The 18,356-nt window shown below is 42.8% G+C and overlaps 1 protein-coding gene across 1 annotated transcript in view; it reads right to left on the bottom strand.

Annotated features, from left to right (window-relative positions):
- The window catches only part of Vps16A (vacuolar protein sorting 16), a 48,876-nt gene that overhangs the window by 22,897 nt on the left and 7,623 nt on the right, over nt 1-18,356 (bottom strand). Inside the window, exons 6-13 of the mRNA XM_075692324.1 lie at nt 12,455-12,579; nt 10,958-11,077; nt 7,360-7,415; nt 4,649-4,723; nt 3,866-3,960; nt 2,065-2,141; nt 1,496-1,627; nt 588-715 (exon numbers count right to left, since the gene is read on the bottom strand). Of these exons, the coding sequence (XP_075548439.1) occupies nt 588-715; nt 1,496-1,627; nt 2,065-2,141; nt 3,866-3,960; nt 4,649-4,723; nt 7,360-7,415; nt 10,958-11,077; nt 12,455-12,579 (808 nt within the window). The remainder of the gene's footprint in view (nt 1-587; nt 716-1,495; nt 1,628-2,064; nt 2,142-3,865; nt 3,961-4,648; nt 4,724-7,359; nt 7,416-10,957; nt 11,078-12,454; nt 12,580-18,356) is intronic.

Consider the following 18,356-nt stretch of genomic DNA (forward strand, 5'->3'; position numbering starts at 1 on the left):
AATAGATCACACACTCGTGATGTCTCCGGCAGAAAAAATTTTCCACATCTTCTGCCAAGGTTTGCGAGTGGTGGCCCTAGCTAACACTCCCAGAGTTAGTTCTAGTAGCAAAACAGAAATGCCCCAGAAAGTGGATGGGAAAACAGTGCTGCGGTAGCTCAATTGGTAAGAGCATTGCACGCGTAATGCGAAGATTTGGGTTCATATCTCGGCTGCGGCCAGTTGTTTTTTCATCCACTTTCATTTCCATTAATTTATAAATTCTTTAACTCAATTAGTGTAAGTAACTTCCCCTATGTTGTCCTTGTTTGTCGGCTTCTTATGAAATGATTTATAAAAATTGGTCCTATATATATATATATATATATATATATATATATATATATATATATATATAGAGAGAGAGAGAGAGAGAGAGAGAGAGGGGGGGGGGGAGGGAGGGAGGGAGGAGAGGGGAAGTGAAGGAGGTGACAGGAGTGGTAGTAGCTGGTAGACTCACCCCCCCCCCCCCATCCCACCCGAAATAAATTTCGGGCTACACCACTGCACCACATTGTTCACTTCACCACCCAGCATGCAAAGGATACTGCGTGTAGGTGAGCGGCAATCCCACCATGTGGTCTCTCACAGCATTCAGAACCCGCAGCAGACGACAAGTTTCAACAAAGCTATTTGGGTTCATGCCTTGCACAAATGACTTTCCAAAGAATGCAGCCTGTAAAGAAAAAAACTCATAAATATGCTGTCAGTAGTACCTGTGATGTGTTGGTTGTGCATATCAGCAAGAACTCTTAATTTATTCCCTTCAAGGCTAAGCTGTTTGCCAGTGACAGTGACATGCAACATGCACAAAACAATGGTAGTGATATTTTATCAATAAAGTGCTACAGCTTAGTCGCACAAAAACAGAGTTGTTATCACTGATTTCACTTTAAAAGCACTAGACAACGACTCAGAAAGTGGCATGAAGTTTTGATGGAAATAAAAAGACCATGCATGTTCTTATGTAAGGACATACCACTTGCATTTCAAGACTGCAACTTGTGAACATCTGCCAGTGTTGTGGAAATGTTGCAAATTATGCAACACCTTCACATCTTCCACATAAATTTTGATTCACAGGGTTTAATGTTTCAAAGCAACACCAGAGCTATAAGAGATGGCCGTACTTGAGGGCTCCAGTTTAATTTTTGCCATCTGGAGTTCCTTGATGTGCACCTAAACCTAAGTATGTGAGCGTCTTTGCATTTTGCCCCGATAGAAATGCAGCTGCAATGGCTGGGCATTGAACCCATGACCTCCCATGCTCAGCAGCGGAACACCATATCCACTGAGCAACCATGGTGGTTTGGTCAACGTAACTAACTATGGTGCTTTATGCAGTCAGATAGCTGCTGTTGGGTAACTATACATTAAGTTTATCTTCGATGTACGAGTTGCTCAGATTAGCATACGTCTCCAAAGCTATACATATATATTTAGTTAGGCAGCTTACCCTAAGCAGCTTCTTTTGCGTTTTAGGCTGGTACTCGTGTGCAGCAGCGTCAATGCACTGCTGGACAGCATGCTCCAGTTCTTTGTTCTCCATTACTGTCCTCAGGTACTCATCAGCTTTGTAGCTCTTTTTCTGAAAGTCACAGGTCAGATTCAGTGGCCAGTCGATTCAGACAGACACATGTTCTGGGGATTGAGTTTTGAAAATCCTATTCCTCACGCACTGCCTGTTCATCCTGCTACAAGTAATGTGCATTGCAACGTAAGACAGACTGGAAAAGTACATCTCACAAAGCGAAAATAGTGTGAAAAAAGAGAAAAGACAAAAACACTGAATTATAAACTACTGTCCACATTGCTGTGCAGGAAGTAGGTAATTTGCACAATAAAAGGTCACATATCTAAGGCTAAAAACAGAATGCTTGATACAAGGCATCTTTCCAAGTGGCCCTTCTCTATCAAAGCATCAGAAAAAAAAAGAAGAAAAAAATAAGAGAAAGCTTTGTTAATAATGAATAAAGTAAACATGAATAATACCAATTCAACAAGCATTACACGAAAAGCACACACCTCAAACTCCACAGAAGCCTCAACAAGAAGAGCACCAGGCTTTATTGAGCCAATTTTGAACACATCTGTCACAACATCTGAAAGCAACAGGCACAAGAAGTGGCATGTAGAATAACTTTATGAAAATTATACGCCAAAGAACCATCAGTGTACTGCTTCTCAACTATGACTTGCAGTAACTTCCTAAAAGAAAGAAGAAAAAAGGAGAGAAACACTAATGTAGATTTAACGCTCACATTGGAATCTATGTGAAGTGAAGCTTAAGTAGAGTGGTTGGAATGCTTTACAGCAAACGGCGATGCACACAACTTGGTCATGACAGGTGTACACGCAGAAAAGTATGACACGTATCAAGCAACATTAAGGAATCTTGTGCCACTTGTGTCACAGTGGGACGTACCCATTCTCAAGGCTTGGCCAAGAACAGGCAAAGCCCCAGTGAAACATACTGAATAGCTAAATCAAAGAAAGTAAATCAAGGAAACCATAAAATTCTATGCACATATCGGCATACTTTGAATTTAATTCTGGGGTTTTATGTGCCAGAACCACGATTTTATTATGAGGCACGCCTTAGTGGGGGACTCCGGGTTAATTTTTACCACTAAAAGATGTTTAACATCCCCCAGTGCACGGGACACGGGTGTTTCTACATTTTGCCCCCTTCGAAATAAAGCCGCCGCAGCCGGGATTTGATCCCGCGACCTCATACTTAGCATTGCAACACCATGGCTGCTAAGCCACCGCGGCAGGTAATTACACTTTGAGGTGACATTATATCTGTGAGATGACATTACTCTGTGACTCACAGGTGACATTACTCTGTGAGGTGACATTATATCTTCCTTTTTTTTGTAGGAATCGCACGTGGCAGAGCATGCCCATTCTGGAGGAGTGGCAAAGAACCTGGTGGAACATGCTGAGTGGCTAAATCAAAGAATCTATTAAAGATGATTCGTCATTCCATTAACACATCGGCATGCTTTAGAGATGCCTGTGAGTCGACATTATAGTGCAGGTTTTATGTAGGAAGTAACCATTGTAATAAACCCACAAATACATTCAGCAAGACAGCAGTCACATTCAGGAAAGTCTGGGTGAGGTTGCAAAGAAAGCTTCGCTTAAAAAAACAAAAAGTTTACATCGCAAACATGAACACCTGTGGTGATTGCAAGAACAAATTCGGGAACAGGTCTAGAAATTTAAGTGCTTGCCAAATTAAGTGAAGAAATGTTGGATGAGTTCAAGATGACAGCAATAGCCAATATTTTTTCCTGTGCGTGAGATGTCCGGGTCAGTAACAAGTAACACTGCAAATGCTGAAAGAAACTCACAATTCCAGTTACCCATTCTAGTTTCATACATGCCGAGCTTGATGTTACTGCAGTTGCTTCATACTGCATCATGGCCCATTAAATATAAGGCATGAGTTTAAATGACAACAGATAAAAATTATTTTTACCTTCCCTTAATTAGGAACACAAACATCTGTTTAGCCATTCTACAATGAAGTCCTTGCAGAAATAAATATTACTGTTATAACTGCAATTATAAGTAGAAAAAGCACAAACCTGTTCTAACCCCCTCATGATGCCTTCAGAGATCGTTTTTGCTAAGTGTAGCCTTTGTGTAGGAAAACACTTATTGACCTAACATGAAAATAGACCACAACTCAATATGATTAATGCCATCTGCATGCTTTGAGTAGACCGCAAATACGATAAGTGGATTCTTTTATTTTCTCACAAACTCAAGGAGGCATAACTGCACTTATAGAAAGACAGCCAAACAATGTTATTACCTGGCACCTTTTGCAAAAGTTCATGACTGATATTGCCGATGATGCGAGCACCGTCCAATTCCTGGACCAAGTATATTGATGTATCAAAAGTATAAGTGCATAGGAGTCAAGAAACAACTGAGTACATTTTGATTACAATGTAGACGACTTACAAAAATGCCAGTCATGCAACAGCTACCCACTTATGGCAATGGGTTTTGCCTGTGCCACATAATGAAGGTCTATAAAATCAGCACCAATACAGGGATACGGTAAAGCTCCCTTTAGCAGGCTTAATGGGACTTCAAGTAAAGTTCTCAACTGAGTGAAACTTGATTCTAGCTATGCTTACATGTAAGAGCTTTCTATAAAGTAAGAAATCTCATAAAATTCTGCTGATGTGAAAAGTCTGCTCAAGTGATGTTCAATTAGGTGGTATTTCTCTATATTCAATTACAATGATGGCAAAGTGACTTGCATAATGACTTATAAAACAGCATTAAACATATAATTAAATTTACACCAAGAGTATTGCTAGTCTAGGGAGCTTTTACGCAAAGTTTTTGTTTAGCCTTTTGCATAGTAATACATGTAGTGTGCATACCACCAAGAAACAGCAACTTACACTGCAATGTGAGTTCTCAGACATTCTGCTAAGATAGTGCAACATGGTAACTCCCTTAGTATGCTCAAAACAAAATTCCTAGTACTATATATACTAGCCTCTGAGTGAATCAGTGAAGCTAATTTTGAGTATAAATTTTGACCAAGCTACTCAATCCTTAACTCTGACACAAAGGATATTTTATGAAATCCCTGTCCATGCCCACAACAAAGACGAGGTTGTTCCAGTGCGCAACAACAGCCCTGCGGCCACACCTAAAAAATAAATATGAGAGAAAGAAAATGAGTGTTATGTTAAGCACAAGCCTTAGAAGCAAGGGTAACCACACATTTCTTTTCATCAACTATTAGAAACAAGACATTCTTTCCCAGCTACAACTACAGTCATCCTGATGATAAATAATAACAAACCGCTCTAGACAAAATCAGTTAAGTACAATACTATAACACTTGCACTAAATTGAACATTACTGCATGCCAAAAGAAACTCCGATTGTGGTAGATGAATTACCTCCTCCTGCACTAATGGTTAATGACGAAATAAATAAAAATAAAGATTGTCAATGAGTCAGGGTACTAAAATGCTGTTGACAACTAGGAATAAGCTACCATGTTTCACTAGCATGATCATTGTTAATGAGCTAGAACAAATTATGAACTAATCAGCCGGCCATAAGGGTTACCATAGCAGTAACGGAAATAGTGTTACACATTATGGCTGAAGAAAGAGAGAGAGACTGAAGAAAAAGCAGGCAGGTTAAGTAGACTTTGTCCAGTTTGCTATGCTACACGTGGGGAGGGGATGGGGGACTGAAAGAAAGACATATTTCACAAATATTTATTGCACTTTCCCATGCACAAAGCCAGGTGCAGCATATATAAAGTCGGGCACTAAAGTCTGTCACCTGCAGGTACCGTAGAAGAGCTCAAGTGGCTTTCTAGACTGATGAACTGTGAGGCCAGGCTCCCAAGACCTTCGCTTCTGTAAATAGCCTATCGTCCAGTCTATTCAAGGCATACTGGAGAGTCTGGCATTCTTTATCAAAGCTAGAACAGTGGCACAGGAGATTATCGATGGTCTCTTTACACTTCCACTTAGCGCGCATGGGTGTGTCTGCCATTTATGCAGTAGTTGTAGGCATTAGTGAAAGCTACTCCTACCCACAGCTGACACAGCAGTGTTGCATCACGTCATGAAAGGTTTGTTGGTAATTGCAAATTTAGTGGTGGGTTGAGGCTGTATAATCGAAGGTTACAGTTCTGAGGAGTAATCCAGTGACTCAACGCAATGCTAGAAGCGAGAATTCTCTGGACAGCAGTCAGCCATCCTAGGATGCTGCTGATGCTTCTTGCACTCATCAAAGAGGAAACCCCACAAGTAATTCAAAAGGTGGCCCACAGTGCTGAAGGTTGCGGAGCGACTGCGCGGTTATCATGCGATGATCACGTGCTCACTCACGGAGTGTAGCGGGGAGAGGGCACATTTCGCTGCTCCCGCTGCTCTTTGCACCTGGCCATGACGCCGCAGCCAAGGCACCCCTGTTGAACTAGAAAGACTCCCTCTTCGCTGCTCTCGCTACTCTGTCCCCCTACAGCGCTCGGCTTTCGTGAGCAACTGACCGCCCCAGGGCCCGAGCGCGGATCCACTCTGGGTGAACTGAACACTTGTCAGCCTCTTGTGTGGTTTCCACATTGTGCAGTTTTTTGCCTCAGATGTGCTTAACGCACCGCCGCTGTGGTTTTGTGTTGTTTGTGATTGCTGTTGTTGCCTTTGTTGGTACACGTACATATAAGGTGAATAAACACCTTAACTCAGACTCACCCTGCCCCCCTGGCCTGAAGCCCCTGTGGTCGCAACTCACTGCGAACTGCGGGTTAGGGGTCACAGCTCTGACTGTTAGTGCTGCTGCAAAAGTGCTAGCGAGCGATTGCTGCTCTGCCACCGCGGCAGAGCGCCATACTCCTATATTTGGGTGCCAAATAATAGGGGTATTACTCAAGATCACGCGGGCGCACCTGACACCTCACCCTTCTCTGGATCACCCCACAAAGAGAAGCTGAAGTGGCAAAACTTGCCCCCTCCCTGCTACCCTACGCGAGTGAGCACGTGATTATCACGTGATAACCGCGCGGCCGCTCCAGAGATATTGGGACGCGCGTGTGATCCCACGAGGTTTTACTTCTATGTTAGTGTTTTTGCTAGAACTGATATCCCGGTTTCTGTAACACTGAAATTATTGTGATGAAAAAAATAAAGAAAGAAAACGATGTTGGGAACCAACAAAATCAGTCCACCCAATACGAAACAAAGTAAAAACATCTATGAACTATCTATAGCTGCATCCACAGTAAAATCTTCCTGATACATTCCTGTTTGTCACATTTTCTCAGTTCTTACGCTCTGAAGCACCAGTCCTATTTAGTGGCAGTTTTGAATAGCTTATTGGCTTTCTGTTCAACTTCAAATAAGGCTGTGTGAGAGTAGCTTCTTGTCTCATTAGTAGTGCTGCCAAAGCATCACTGGAAGTTGCATTTTCCCATATCTTATGTTCTTTTTCTGCGGTGACCTGAATACACATCAACATCATTCTACTGTACTTTACATTACCATCAATGCATGGATAAAGGAACAACCATGATGAACAAAAGAAAAATTGAATTTGGGATCACAGTTTGAGATCAGACAACAGCCATGTTTAGAAAGGCTGTAAATGAGCCTGTGAAGTCATTACACCCTTTTATATTAAACTTCAAGATTATTTCTTTAATTATATATATAGAAACTTTCCTACTGCCAGCTAATAACCTATCAAGAAACATAGCATCAATGAGATAGCTCTAACTTGTGCAAGACAGTAGCTAAGAGGCAGTTGATGAAAGCACTGGCTTACCACAAAAGCTGCTTGGGTCTAGACTTTGCCCGAGTGTCAATCTCACAGTATACTGTCTGGAACAGAGGTCAAGCAGAAGCACTGTGAGTCAAAACTTGGACAAGATTCAACTCAGTTAGTTAGTCAGTTATCATTACATGATATTAGGAGCACAAACAAAAAGCCATGACAATGAATGGCTTGAACAAGTCTACGCCCCTATGGCATGCAGCGGAGTGCGACATCAACGTACACGCAATCTGCAAACTATGACAAGCTGCTTATGTAAGCACAAGTGTAACAGATGTTATAAAAGTCTTCATATATGAAAGCAAGCTCTACAGTTAAACCTTGATACAATGAACTTCAATATAACGAAATTCTCGATATAAGGAAGTACTGAACTTTTCATAATATCTTTTCCATAGAACACCATGTAATTAAAACCTCTATATAAGGAAGTGTGTTTGTATGCAATTTCAATATAACGAAATTTCGCTTTAGCCGAAAAGGAATGCCGAGACAACAAATGGAAACTTCCACAGATACAGATGGTCAAATGATTGAATTACAAGCGGCTGCTTGCAAACGCACCTCTCAAATCGCGTGCGGAATGACTAAAGTGACTGCCGAAGTAAAGCCGTGTCATGTTTCGTATAGGTCCAAGTTAGATAAGATCCTATCGCGCCACACGCACTTTGTGCTTTAGGTGTGGATGAAAGTGTGCGAGGGTGAGAAAGAAAGATGGTAGCTTCACGCACAAGTGGGGAAAGATTGAAAGGGGAGCGAGCTCGCCATAACGCGATCAAGCGTCGCGAGGGATCAGGCGAGGGGGAGGGGTAAGTGCGCGCGTCTCAGCCTTGGCTGCGCGTGGCTGTCAACATAGGGAGCAAGCGCATACACAGCCATGCATCCTGCTTTAGAGGTCATCCACTGCGTGGGCAAAGAGTAGGCGTGCCAAGACAGCGTGGCATCATGTAAGCCATCTTCTGGCGCATATAGTATTGAAGGTTGCGTAATCTCGAGTTTCAGTGACCCGTTTCAGCAAGAACAGATGAAGTACATATTGGCTCCCTGCTGCTGGTGCTTTTCATGAAAGCATTGTACCAGTCGATCCAAATAGGTTGCGAAGCTCGAAGCTTCGGGCGAAAATCGGTTCAGAACAAATTGTCACTGCCACTAGCAAGGGTGGTTACGGGAGTAGTGATAGAAGCGCGGCTGTGTTTGGAGGGAATAAACATAGGGAAAGAAAAAACCGTTTTTTTTTATTATAGCGAGACACAGATTCATTCAATCAAAAATAAATTTCCTAATAAATTTTATATATGCGTGATAAGTAAAGACAACTCTATTTTATTACTATCAATCAACACCTTTTTTCAGCGTCCATCGTAAAAGGGGGCATTGACGCCACTATCACTTGCAAATGCAATGCAGCTCTTGAAGTGTGCAGAAAGGCGCGCTCGTAAAGTGCACCTGTTACAATACATCCCCATCACACGTTGTGCTGTTCAAATCGTCGACGTTTGTCTGAATTTGGTGATGCAGGTAGTTTCATTGTTTCTTAACCTGTTCAGTCAAAAGAAGCGAGTTACGACCGCCAGATAATTCACTGGGACGGGCTTGGCATCCGACGATGGGACCAGCACTGTACTCTGTCGGCCTCCAAGAAAAGTATGTTCTGTCTAGAGGTATGATTTCAACACCTGTACAGCTGGCCTTTTCGTGCATTGCTTTCCGTGCTGTAGGCTCAAAACGCCGATTGAGTCAAATGGCGGGGCATTTTAACTAAAACAAATTTTGCACCTTCGAGAATAGAATGTCGCTTCTATTTTTAACGGATATGGCGTCACATGATTTTTTCTTTCGCCAGAATTATTCTCTCGTCACACAGATGGTGCTAAGCCCCATGAACCACTGATGATCCGCCATGTTTTGAGCGTACGGGCTTCTACGGGAGCTTCGCTACCAGGTGTATTTACCTTGGTCCCAATGCAGGCTACGCCACCAGCTGCAGGGGCGGAGTGCACGCAAAAGCGTGGCTGGCTTCGCTTAATTTGTACCGCCGATATGAACATATCGTCGATGTGGCATGAAACCGTATCATTCGTCGTAGACTCCAAGACTCACCAAAATTAATTGTTTGCTCATTCAAATTTGCTTTTATTCAATTGCCTGATAATTAGGAAAATTCTGCAGCCCCTTTCAGTGTGAGAAAAATCGGTCGGCGACTGTACTTATTTGCATAAAAGGTCGAATTTCTATACAATGAGATTTCGATATAACAAAGCAAATTGCCAATTTCACCTACTTTGTGACATCGAGGTTGAACTGTATTTGGAGAAATAATAGCAAGTCACATGCTGACAAAATACAGCGCAATAGAACACGATCGCATAATATGTAAAAAAAAATGGTGAATTATTCTCCAGAATGCGATATTACCATCATTTCGAATTAGCGAAGTGAAGCTCACATCAGATCCCAAGTTGTAGCTTAAGAAATCACTAATACATAAAAAGAAACGCAAGTACAATTCAGTAAAATTAGACAGTGCCGGTGGTCATAGAAAGAAATCCCAAAGCTCTTTGAGAAATATAAAAATGTTTGGCACCTGATATGGTATTAAAAGTTTTTCTAAACAGGTGTCTTCAATTCAAATAAAAAATTTCAATACTGCAGTAAAACCTTGTTAATATGTACCCGCTTAACAAGTAATTTGGGCTTATAGTCACGATGAATCCCCCAACCTGTTGCTATTGGACCTAATGTATTGGCTTACCACTTAAGCTGTGGTCAGTTAACGCATTTCAAAAGGTTAGTGCATAGTATTTACTTCACTTTTCAGTGCGTAGAAGTGTGGAATCGGCGAAGTGTTGTGTGCGCTGACCATAGATAGGCCCGGACCTTTCCCGGACTGTAGTCACCACTGATAGCGACGTCAAAACATAGTAGCCATGACGTGCTTCCAGCCCACATAGTTTCTAGCACTTCCACGTCAGCGTCATGGATGAAGAAATGGATGATGGCCATTCCACATCTGAAGCAGCTAGTGCGTTGACCATAATGACGGCATTCGCAGAGAAGTGGGGCCTGATGGAGGAACTGGCTTGTGGCCTTGCAGTATTTAAGGATGCCGTTGTCGTTGCAAGGCCATCACGGGGGCAAGTGAAAATCGCAGTTCTTGCCACCTGATCGCAAATAAAACTTGTCTGCATGTGCTTGAGCGAGAATTTACATGTTCTGTTGGTTGGCAAGTCTACAGCCGCTCATCAGTCACTGTCGGTTAATTAGAACATCATTTAGTGCGTGCCTGATCCACGTTCCCTGCCAACTACATATTAACGAGGTTTTAATGTACATGTGCACCGCTGATATTTCAGGCAAGAAATGTTTTCTCTACAGAAATACTTTTCTTTAGGAATAACGTTCATTCATTATGGGCATCTATTGTAGTAGATGCAGCACTGCCTATTTGGGCTCCTTTTTCATTGCATGTGACCACCTTAAGTTGGGCTCTTCTGAGCCAAAAAAAGCATACTTCAACACGCAGTGCCTGCTGTGCATACTTCCCCCATTGCCTGCACTGCAGCAGATTACTAATGGCAGTGAAACATACCTTCAGATCACTGGAACCTGCCCAGAGGTGGCCATTGTCAAGAAATAGGGCAATGTTCTTGTAGTCAAAGGACACAGCCATTTCGATGACAGCATTGAACGTAGGCTTTATGGGCAGCGTCTAAGTGAAAACAACATTGAAAATCAGAACTTGGAACTTCATCTGGCCACTTCACAGCAAAGGTTCGCTGGCCAGTAAAACGGTTGTTACCAAACTTCAAAGAGGCATATAGCACAATCCCATGCATGATTCAATGTACTAGTCATATAGAAAACTGCATACAACACCAACTAATTTCGAATAGGTTCCAGCAGTCAGAGCACCCTAGTCTATGACACGCTGTTGAGTGTTTCAGATTCCATACCCTATTGTGTTTCTAGTTCGGTGCACAGATAAGGTAATACAATCTGGAGCCGTCACTCTTGCAAAGATTTTGCTGATGAACCCTTTTTGACCTACTCACATAGAGTAACCAGTTTCAGGCAAGCTTGGTCAAAATCTTCAGTTCCCCCTTAGCCAGAAAAACAGAGAAAGGTACATTTACGTCTGTAACTAACATACATGACAGACAGTCATACACTTTTGGTTGAATACTTAGTTTAAGAAGTGCTGTAAACAGAAGAGAAAAAAACTATTTTATCCAGGACTATCGACATACATATTAAGTTTACAATGCAACTCAAGTATAAACCCCACGCAAGCGATCTTGCACGCGACAGCGAAGCTATGTAGATGGCTGTCGCCTTCGCGCGTCGCCCACAAGTCGTACCCTATGCGAGCGGCAACACTGAATGACGTCTCTCCGGTGTTGCCGACATGAGGGCAGCAAAGATGCCCCGAATGTGGCTTGATGTGTACATTATTGTTTAAGTTCTTATGTTTTAATGTAAGGAGCAGCATAAAATATTGCTGAAAGCCTTGCATTAGGTTCTTGTCCTTGCACGTATTAAAATAGTCGTTTGCTCATTCTGTGCGACAATTGGTAGCACTTGACTGATGTACATCCAATTCCGGCTTCACGCAATTGGCTAGTCGCTCATAGCACTTCCAGGCAACGAATTCTAGATTTCCAGAACTGAGCGATCGAGTGACAAGAACGAGTGATCAGTTTGCACGACGGCCCGTTTCATTGACCAAAGCTGTCGCTCGTCGCAGTTGTGCACAAAATCGTTCTCGTGGGACTTCGGCTTTAAAGGGGCCCTGAACTACTTTGCCACAGAAAGTACGGTAGAACCTCGTTCATGCGTTTTGAAAAACGACATTCGCTTCATATGCACTGCATATGAAAGCAAAACTTGGCTGAGATGTTCACAGCAACGCATACTATCCGCAGACATGTTTTTTCACCAAGTGCGAATGGTGATTCAGGACCCCTTAATAGGCTTGATAAATAGAATTATACAACAAAATGGACACATTATTGCATGAAACAGCAATTCGGTCAATGCACTCTGGACAAGCGAACACAGAAATATCACAAGGAAAATAGACACAGACCTCTAAAGAGCACCTTGTAGTACTTCTGGGGTCCAGCACATAAATTTTGTCATCTTTGGCAACAACTACTTTGGTACTAGAATCATCGAAGATGGCAGTCCAGCTACTGGGCGGAGCATCCAAATCTGTTCAATACAAAATACCTGCATCATTATGTTCACATGAGGAAAAGTTCTGGAGTGAGATGTTTAGTTTGCTAAATTTTTTTTTCACAGCTGAGCCAGTAATGTTTGCTTAAAGGGACACTAAAGAAAAACAGCAAGTCAAGCTAGACTGAAAGATTCATCATCATTATCATCATCATCATCATCATCATCATCATCATCATCATCAGCCTGTTTTATGTCCACTGCAGGACGAAGGCCTCTCCCTGTGATTTCCAATTACTCCTGTCCTGCACCAACCGATTCCAACTAGCGCCCACGAATTTCCCAATTTCATTGCTCCACCTAGTCTTTTGTTGTCCTCGACTGCGTTTTCCTTCTCTTGGTACCCATTCTGTAACCCTAATGGTCCAACGGTTATCTAACCGGCGCATTACATGACCTGCCCAGCTCCATTTTTTCCTCTTAATCTCTATTAGAATATCGTCTATACCCGTTTGCTCTCTGATCCGAACCACTCTCTTTCTGTCTGTTAAAGTTATGCCCAGCATTTTTCCTTCAATCACTTCCTTCCTCCCAACAGAGGTAGGCCACGCAGTATCACTAGTTAAGGCAGAAATATGGTACGGTAGTCGCAAGCCGAGGCCAAGGTTGCAAGAGATAGCCCTGAGGTTGAGCGCAGAGCCTGAAATTCACCATAGGAAGACAGGTGACATTTTCTTTTATATGGACGACTGTGTGTAGGAATGCGACATTCTGCGAAAGGAGGAGGGTGACGTTGGGCGACATGATGTAATTGCCATCAGCAACATGTGGATCAGGTGAAATGGCAATATAGGTCACAGATCGGTGAGGTAGACAAACGTAATCGGTGAAACACTGTCGACTCGGCGCAGGATCAGGAATGTCAACGGCATGCTTTAGGGCGAGTTGGACAACACCTGCAGAGCAGTCAATAACGGCCGAATGTGCCAACATAAAATCAAGGCCTAAGATGATTTTGTGTGGACATTGCTCCAAGACGTAAAACAATACAGAAGTATGGTGTCCAGCTACAGTGACATGGGCGACACACATCCCAGTGAGAGCTGGAGTTCCACCATTGGCGACGCGGACGACAGCGAACGGGGCAGTAGTTTAGACTATTTTTAGGTGCGTACGGAGGTTTGAGTTCATAACCGATATGTGTACTCCTGGGTCCATCAGTGCTAATACAGGTGTACCGTTTACGTCCACATTGATGAGGCTGTGAAGGCCAGGCAGCGTAAGCAGAGGAATTTCAGGTTGGGTTGTCATGGCAGGCTCACCTCTCGGAGCTGTGTCCGTTAGTTTTCTGAAGAGCAGCTTAAGTAAGAAGGAGACGGAGAGTGGCGAGGCAGAGGCAAGTGGGAAAGACATGGATGGTGCGAAGGGTAACGGTTTGGTGGCGCAGGTAAAGATGTTGAGTAACGTCTTCGGTGTGTGTTGGCGGGCGGATGATGATGATGATGATGTATGGGGTTTTTTGGCGCAAGGGCCAGGTATGGCCAAAGAGCGCCATGTCTGTGCTAATGAGTTTTCAGTGTAATTATGATTACTATGAAGTTGGTGTGACGTGGCTGTAAAGGGGCCTTAAAATATACGCTCTAAAGTGCGTAAAATCTGTACAATAAAATTATGGCGATGACGTATGACTTGTACTATGAACATTTAGATGCATTTAAAAGGAATGATACGATAGGTAAAATATATCAAATTATAAGAAATGCTAGAGCACTGCTGCCTCCTTAGAGCCCTTGAAACACAAGGGCCTGGAGGCATGTGCTATGCAAAACAATTATCGCAGTGGCATCCTCTGGAGAGAGGAGGCGCTACGACTGCATGGGACTAATAACATGTAAGACCACATCTCTGAGGAAACCTAGGACTGTGTCTGTATTAAAAAGCGGTTCTGGACCAAAAAGAATTGCGGGATGAAGAGGAATGTGCTGTCAGTACGCTAATGAAAAATGTCTCTTTCTCTAAGATTCGGCTTCCCGACACTCCAGGAGGATGTGGAGTACGGTCAGCCTCTCCCCGCATCTACCACAGGTTGGAGGCTCATTTCCGGTGAGTAGAAAATTATGGGTGCTAAACGTGTGTCCTATTCTAAGACGACAGAGTAGGACATCTGTTCGGCGCGATTTTGTAGTAGAGGGCCAGAATCCTAACTGTGGTTTTATCAGGTGGAGGTTATTATCCATTTCCGTGTCCCACATGCGTTGCCAGTGGTCTCGCAATCTCCTTCGCAAGAAAGGTCTCAGATCTGTGACAGGCACTGCAGCGGTAAGGTTAACAGCTTGCGATGCGATTGACGTGGCCATCTCGTCAGCCAGAACGTTACCCTCGATGCTCCTATGGCCAGGCACCCAGCATATAATAATGTGCTGGTTAGATCTGTACGCTTTACACAAAACGGAATATAGTTCATTAAGTACTGGATTTCTGTGTGTATAGAGTGACATCAGAGCCTTCACGACACTTACGGAGTCTGTATATATCGCTGACTTTTTTGAAGTTTTGATTTTCTTATATGCTTCACAGCAGACAGTAATGCGTAGGCCTCGGCCGTAAATATACCTGTTTCCGGATGTAGTACATCGGATTCTGAGAAGGATGGGCCGACGGCAGCATACGACACCCCGGCATTAGACTTCGAAGCGTCTGTGTAGAACTCTGCGTGGGAGTGCTTGTGCTGTAGTTCTAGGAAATGAGTTCGTATTTCGATCTCTGGTGCGTGTTTTGTTACTTCTAAAAAGGATATGTCACATTCTATGACCTGCCACTCCCAAGGCGGTAACAACTTGGTTGGATGCATTAGGCGAAGCTCGAGGAGTGGAACATGTATCTCATCACTAAGCTCCCTCACTCGAAGCGAGAAAGGCTTTCTTGCAGAGGGGCGATTATGGAAAAGTGTAGTGCAGGTCATATTGTTAACAGTGTTAAAACATGGATGTTGATGATTGGAGTGTATTTTTAGGAAATATGTAAGGCTGATGTAAGTTCTTTGTAGATGGAGGGACCATTCATTTGATTCTGCGTATAAGCTTTCAATCGGGCTAGTTCTGAAAGCGCCAGTGGCTAAGCGGATACCTAGATGGTGGACAGGATCTAGGATCTTTAGTGCGCTTGGAGCGGCAGAATTATATACGACGGCGCCATAGTCCAATCGTGATCGAATTAGGCTCTTATAAACATTCATCAGGCACTTCCTGTCGCTACCCCATGTTGAGTGGGATAGAATTTTAAGTTCATTGTCCTTAGACATTTTTCTTTAAGATATTTAATGTGCTGTATAAAAGTAAGCTTGGAGTCTAGTATAATACCTAAAAATTTGTGTTCTTTGTTGATAGGTATTTGATGTCCACACAGTTGAACACAAGGATCTGGAACCAGGCCTCTCTTTCTAGTAAAAAGAACACAAGACCTTTTGTGGGGGTTGATTTTAAATCAGTTTTTGTCTGCCCACTTGGAAACCTTGTTCAAGCCCTGCTGTACCTGTCTCTCGCATACTGTGAGGTTGCAGGATTTGAAGCCTATTTGTATATCATCTACGTATACGGAATAAAAAATGGCCGGTGGCAGTGAAGCACGTAGCGTGTTCATCTTAACAATAAAGAGAGTGCAGCTGAGCACGCCTCCCTGGGGTACACCAGTTTCCTGCGTAAAAGGACGTGACAATGCATTACCGACTTTTACTTGGAAAGTACGATTGGACAGATAGCTTTCTGTTAGGTTAAGCATATTACCATGAATGCCCATTTCTGACAAGTCTCTCAAGATTCTGTAGCGCCACGTTGTGTCGTATGCCTTCTCCATGTCGAGGAATATGGATAGGAAAAACTGTTTGTGTACAAATGCGTCCCGGATATTTGCTTCAACACGTATGAGATGATCGGTTGTGGAGCGCACTTCTCGGAAGCCGCACTGATAAGGATCAAGCATTTTGCTCTGTTCAAGGAAATGAATGAGTCGCCGATTTATCATTTTTTCAAACACCTTAGAAATGCAACTTGTGAGGGCTATCAGGCGGTAACTTGCCACTGAGGAAGGATCTCTGCCTTGTTTCAAAACAGGGACCACAATGGCTTCCTTCCATGCGGTTGGAAGGTACCCTGCATCCCAGATGGTGTTGAAAAGTGTGAGTAGTGTAACTTGCGTATCATTGTGTAAGTTTTTGAGCATTTCATACATGATTCTATTTGATCCTGGTGCGGAGCTCTTGCATGCACTCAAGGCAGCTCTCAATTCGGCAATACTAAAAGGAAGGTTGTAAGGCTCATTCTCTCGACTTTTTCTGGTTAATGGCTTACATTCTTCTATTTGTTTGTATTTGAGAAAGGATTGTGGATAATTTGTTGGACTTGACACGCTCTCAAAATACTCCCCAAGTGAATCTGCCTGGTCTTGGAGTGTATCGCCGTGTGTGTTTACCAGAGGGAGTGAGTATGTTTGCCGCCCTCTAATCCTATTAACCTTGTTCCAGGCTTTGGCCTCATCTCTAAACGAGTTAATACTTGGTAAAAACTTGTGCCAACTTTCTCTTTTGGCCTGTCGGCAGGTTCGCTTGCCTTGGGACTTTGCTTTCTTAAAGTTAACAAGACTCTCCGCAGTGGGAGAAGCGCGCAGCAACCCCCACGCCTTGTTCTGATTCTGATTCTGATTCCTTGCCCAGGGATCAGTTTTGGGACCACTTTTATTTCTGTTATTTATAAATGACATAGTCGCAGAACTTTCAGTTTCCGTGAAACTTTACGCAGATGACTGTATTTTGTATGAAAAGATATCTTCTGTTGATGATCAGGTGCGTCTAAATAATGACCTGGCAAAGGTGACTGCTTGGTGCGAACAATGGCAAATGTCTATTAATTTTGAAAAAACTGTTTTTATGAGAATCACACATAAGAAAGAACCTATTCAATTTGCATATAATGTTGACAACGTATCTCTATCAGAGGTAAGAGAGTACAAATATTTGGGCCTATGGATAACCAATGAGCTTTCCTGGACGAAGCACATAGATACTGTTGTTGCGAATTCTTTGCGTAAACTGTTTTTCTTGAGGCGCTCACTGAAATCATGTACGTCTGGTGTTCGTTTACTGGCGTACAATTCCTACATTCGTCCGTTGTTGGAATATGCCGTAATTATTTGGGACCCATTCACTTTAACCAATATTAAAAAACTGGAACGTGTACAGCATAAGGTAGTTAGGTTTGTTTTTAGTTCATACGGCCGCGCGTCTGTTGGTGAGCTCGTAAGGCGCAGTGGATTACCTCCGGTGACTGTGCGCAACCGTATCTGTCGATTAAAGTTCCTCTTTCAACTTGTAAACGGCCATTATAAGGTAAACACTTCCAAGTTCTTTACTTACTCATCAGGTTATAACACGAGACGAAGGCATGCTTTATCCATAACCCCCATCAACGCACGGAATAACTGTTTCAAATATTCCTTTTTTCCTAGGACAATAACAGACTGGAATAATCTTAATTCTCATACTGTTACCCAGAATTCCTTATCAATGTTTGAAAAATGCTTGCAAATGTTATGAATTCGTGTGTGTTATCTGCTAGTGTGTTTTTTTCTTGTATGTTATGTATTCTTCACCAATGTCTGAAAATGCCTGCATATGTGATGGATTTGTATGTGTTTACATGCTTGTATATTTCTATGTATACCCACCCTGCTATGATCTGATTTCAGATCGCAGTATTTATAAATAAATAAATAAATAAATAAATAAATAAATAAATTCTTACGAGCGATCCTACATTCGC

The sequence above is a fragment of the Dermacentor variabilis genome, chromosome 5, assembly GCF_050947875.1.
Source record: "Dermacentor variabilis isolate Ectoservices chromosome 5, ASM5094787v1, whole genome shotgun sequence".
NCBI lineage: Eukaryota > Metazoa > Arthropoda > Arachnida > Ixodida > Ixodidae > Dermacentor > Dermacentor variabilis.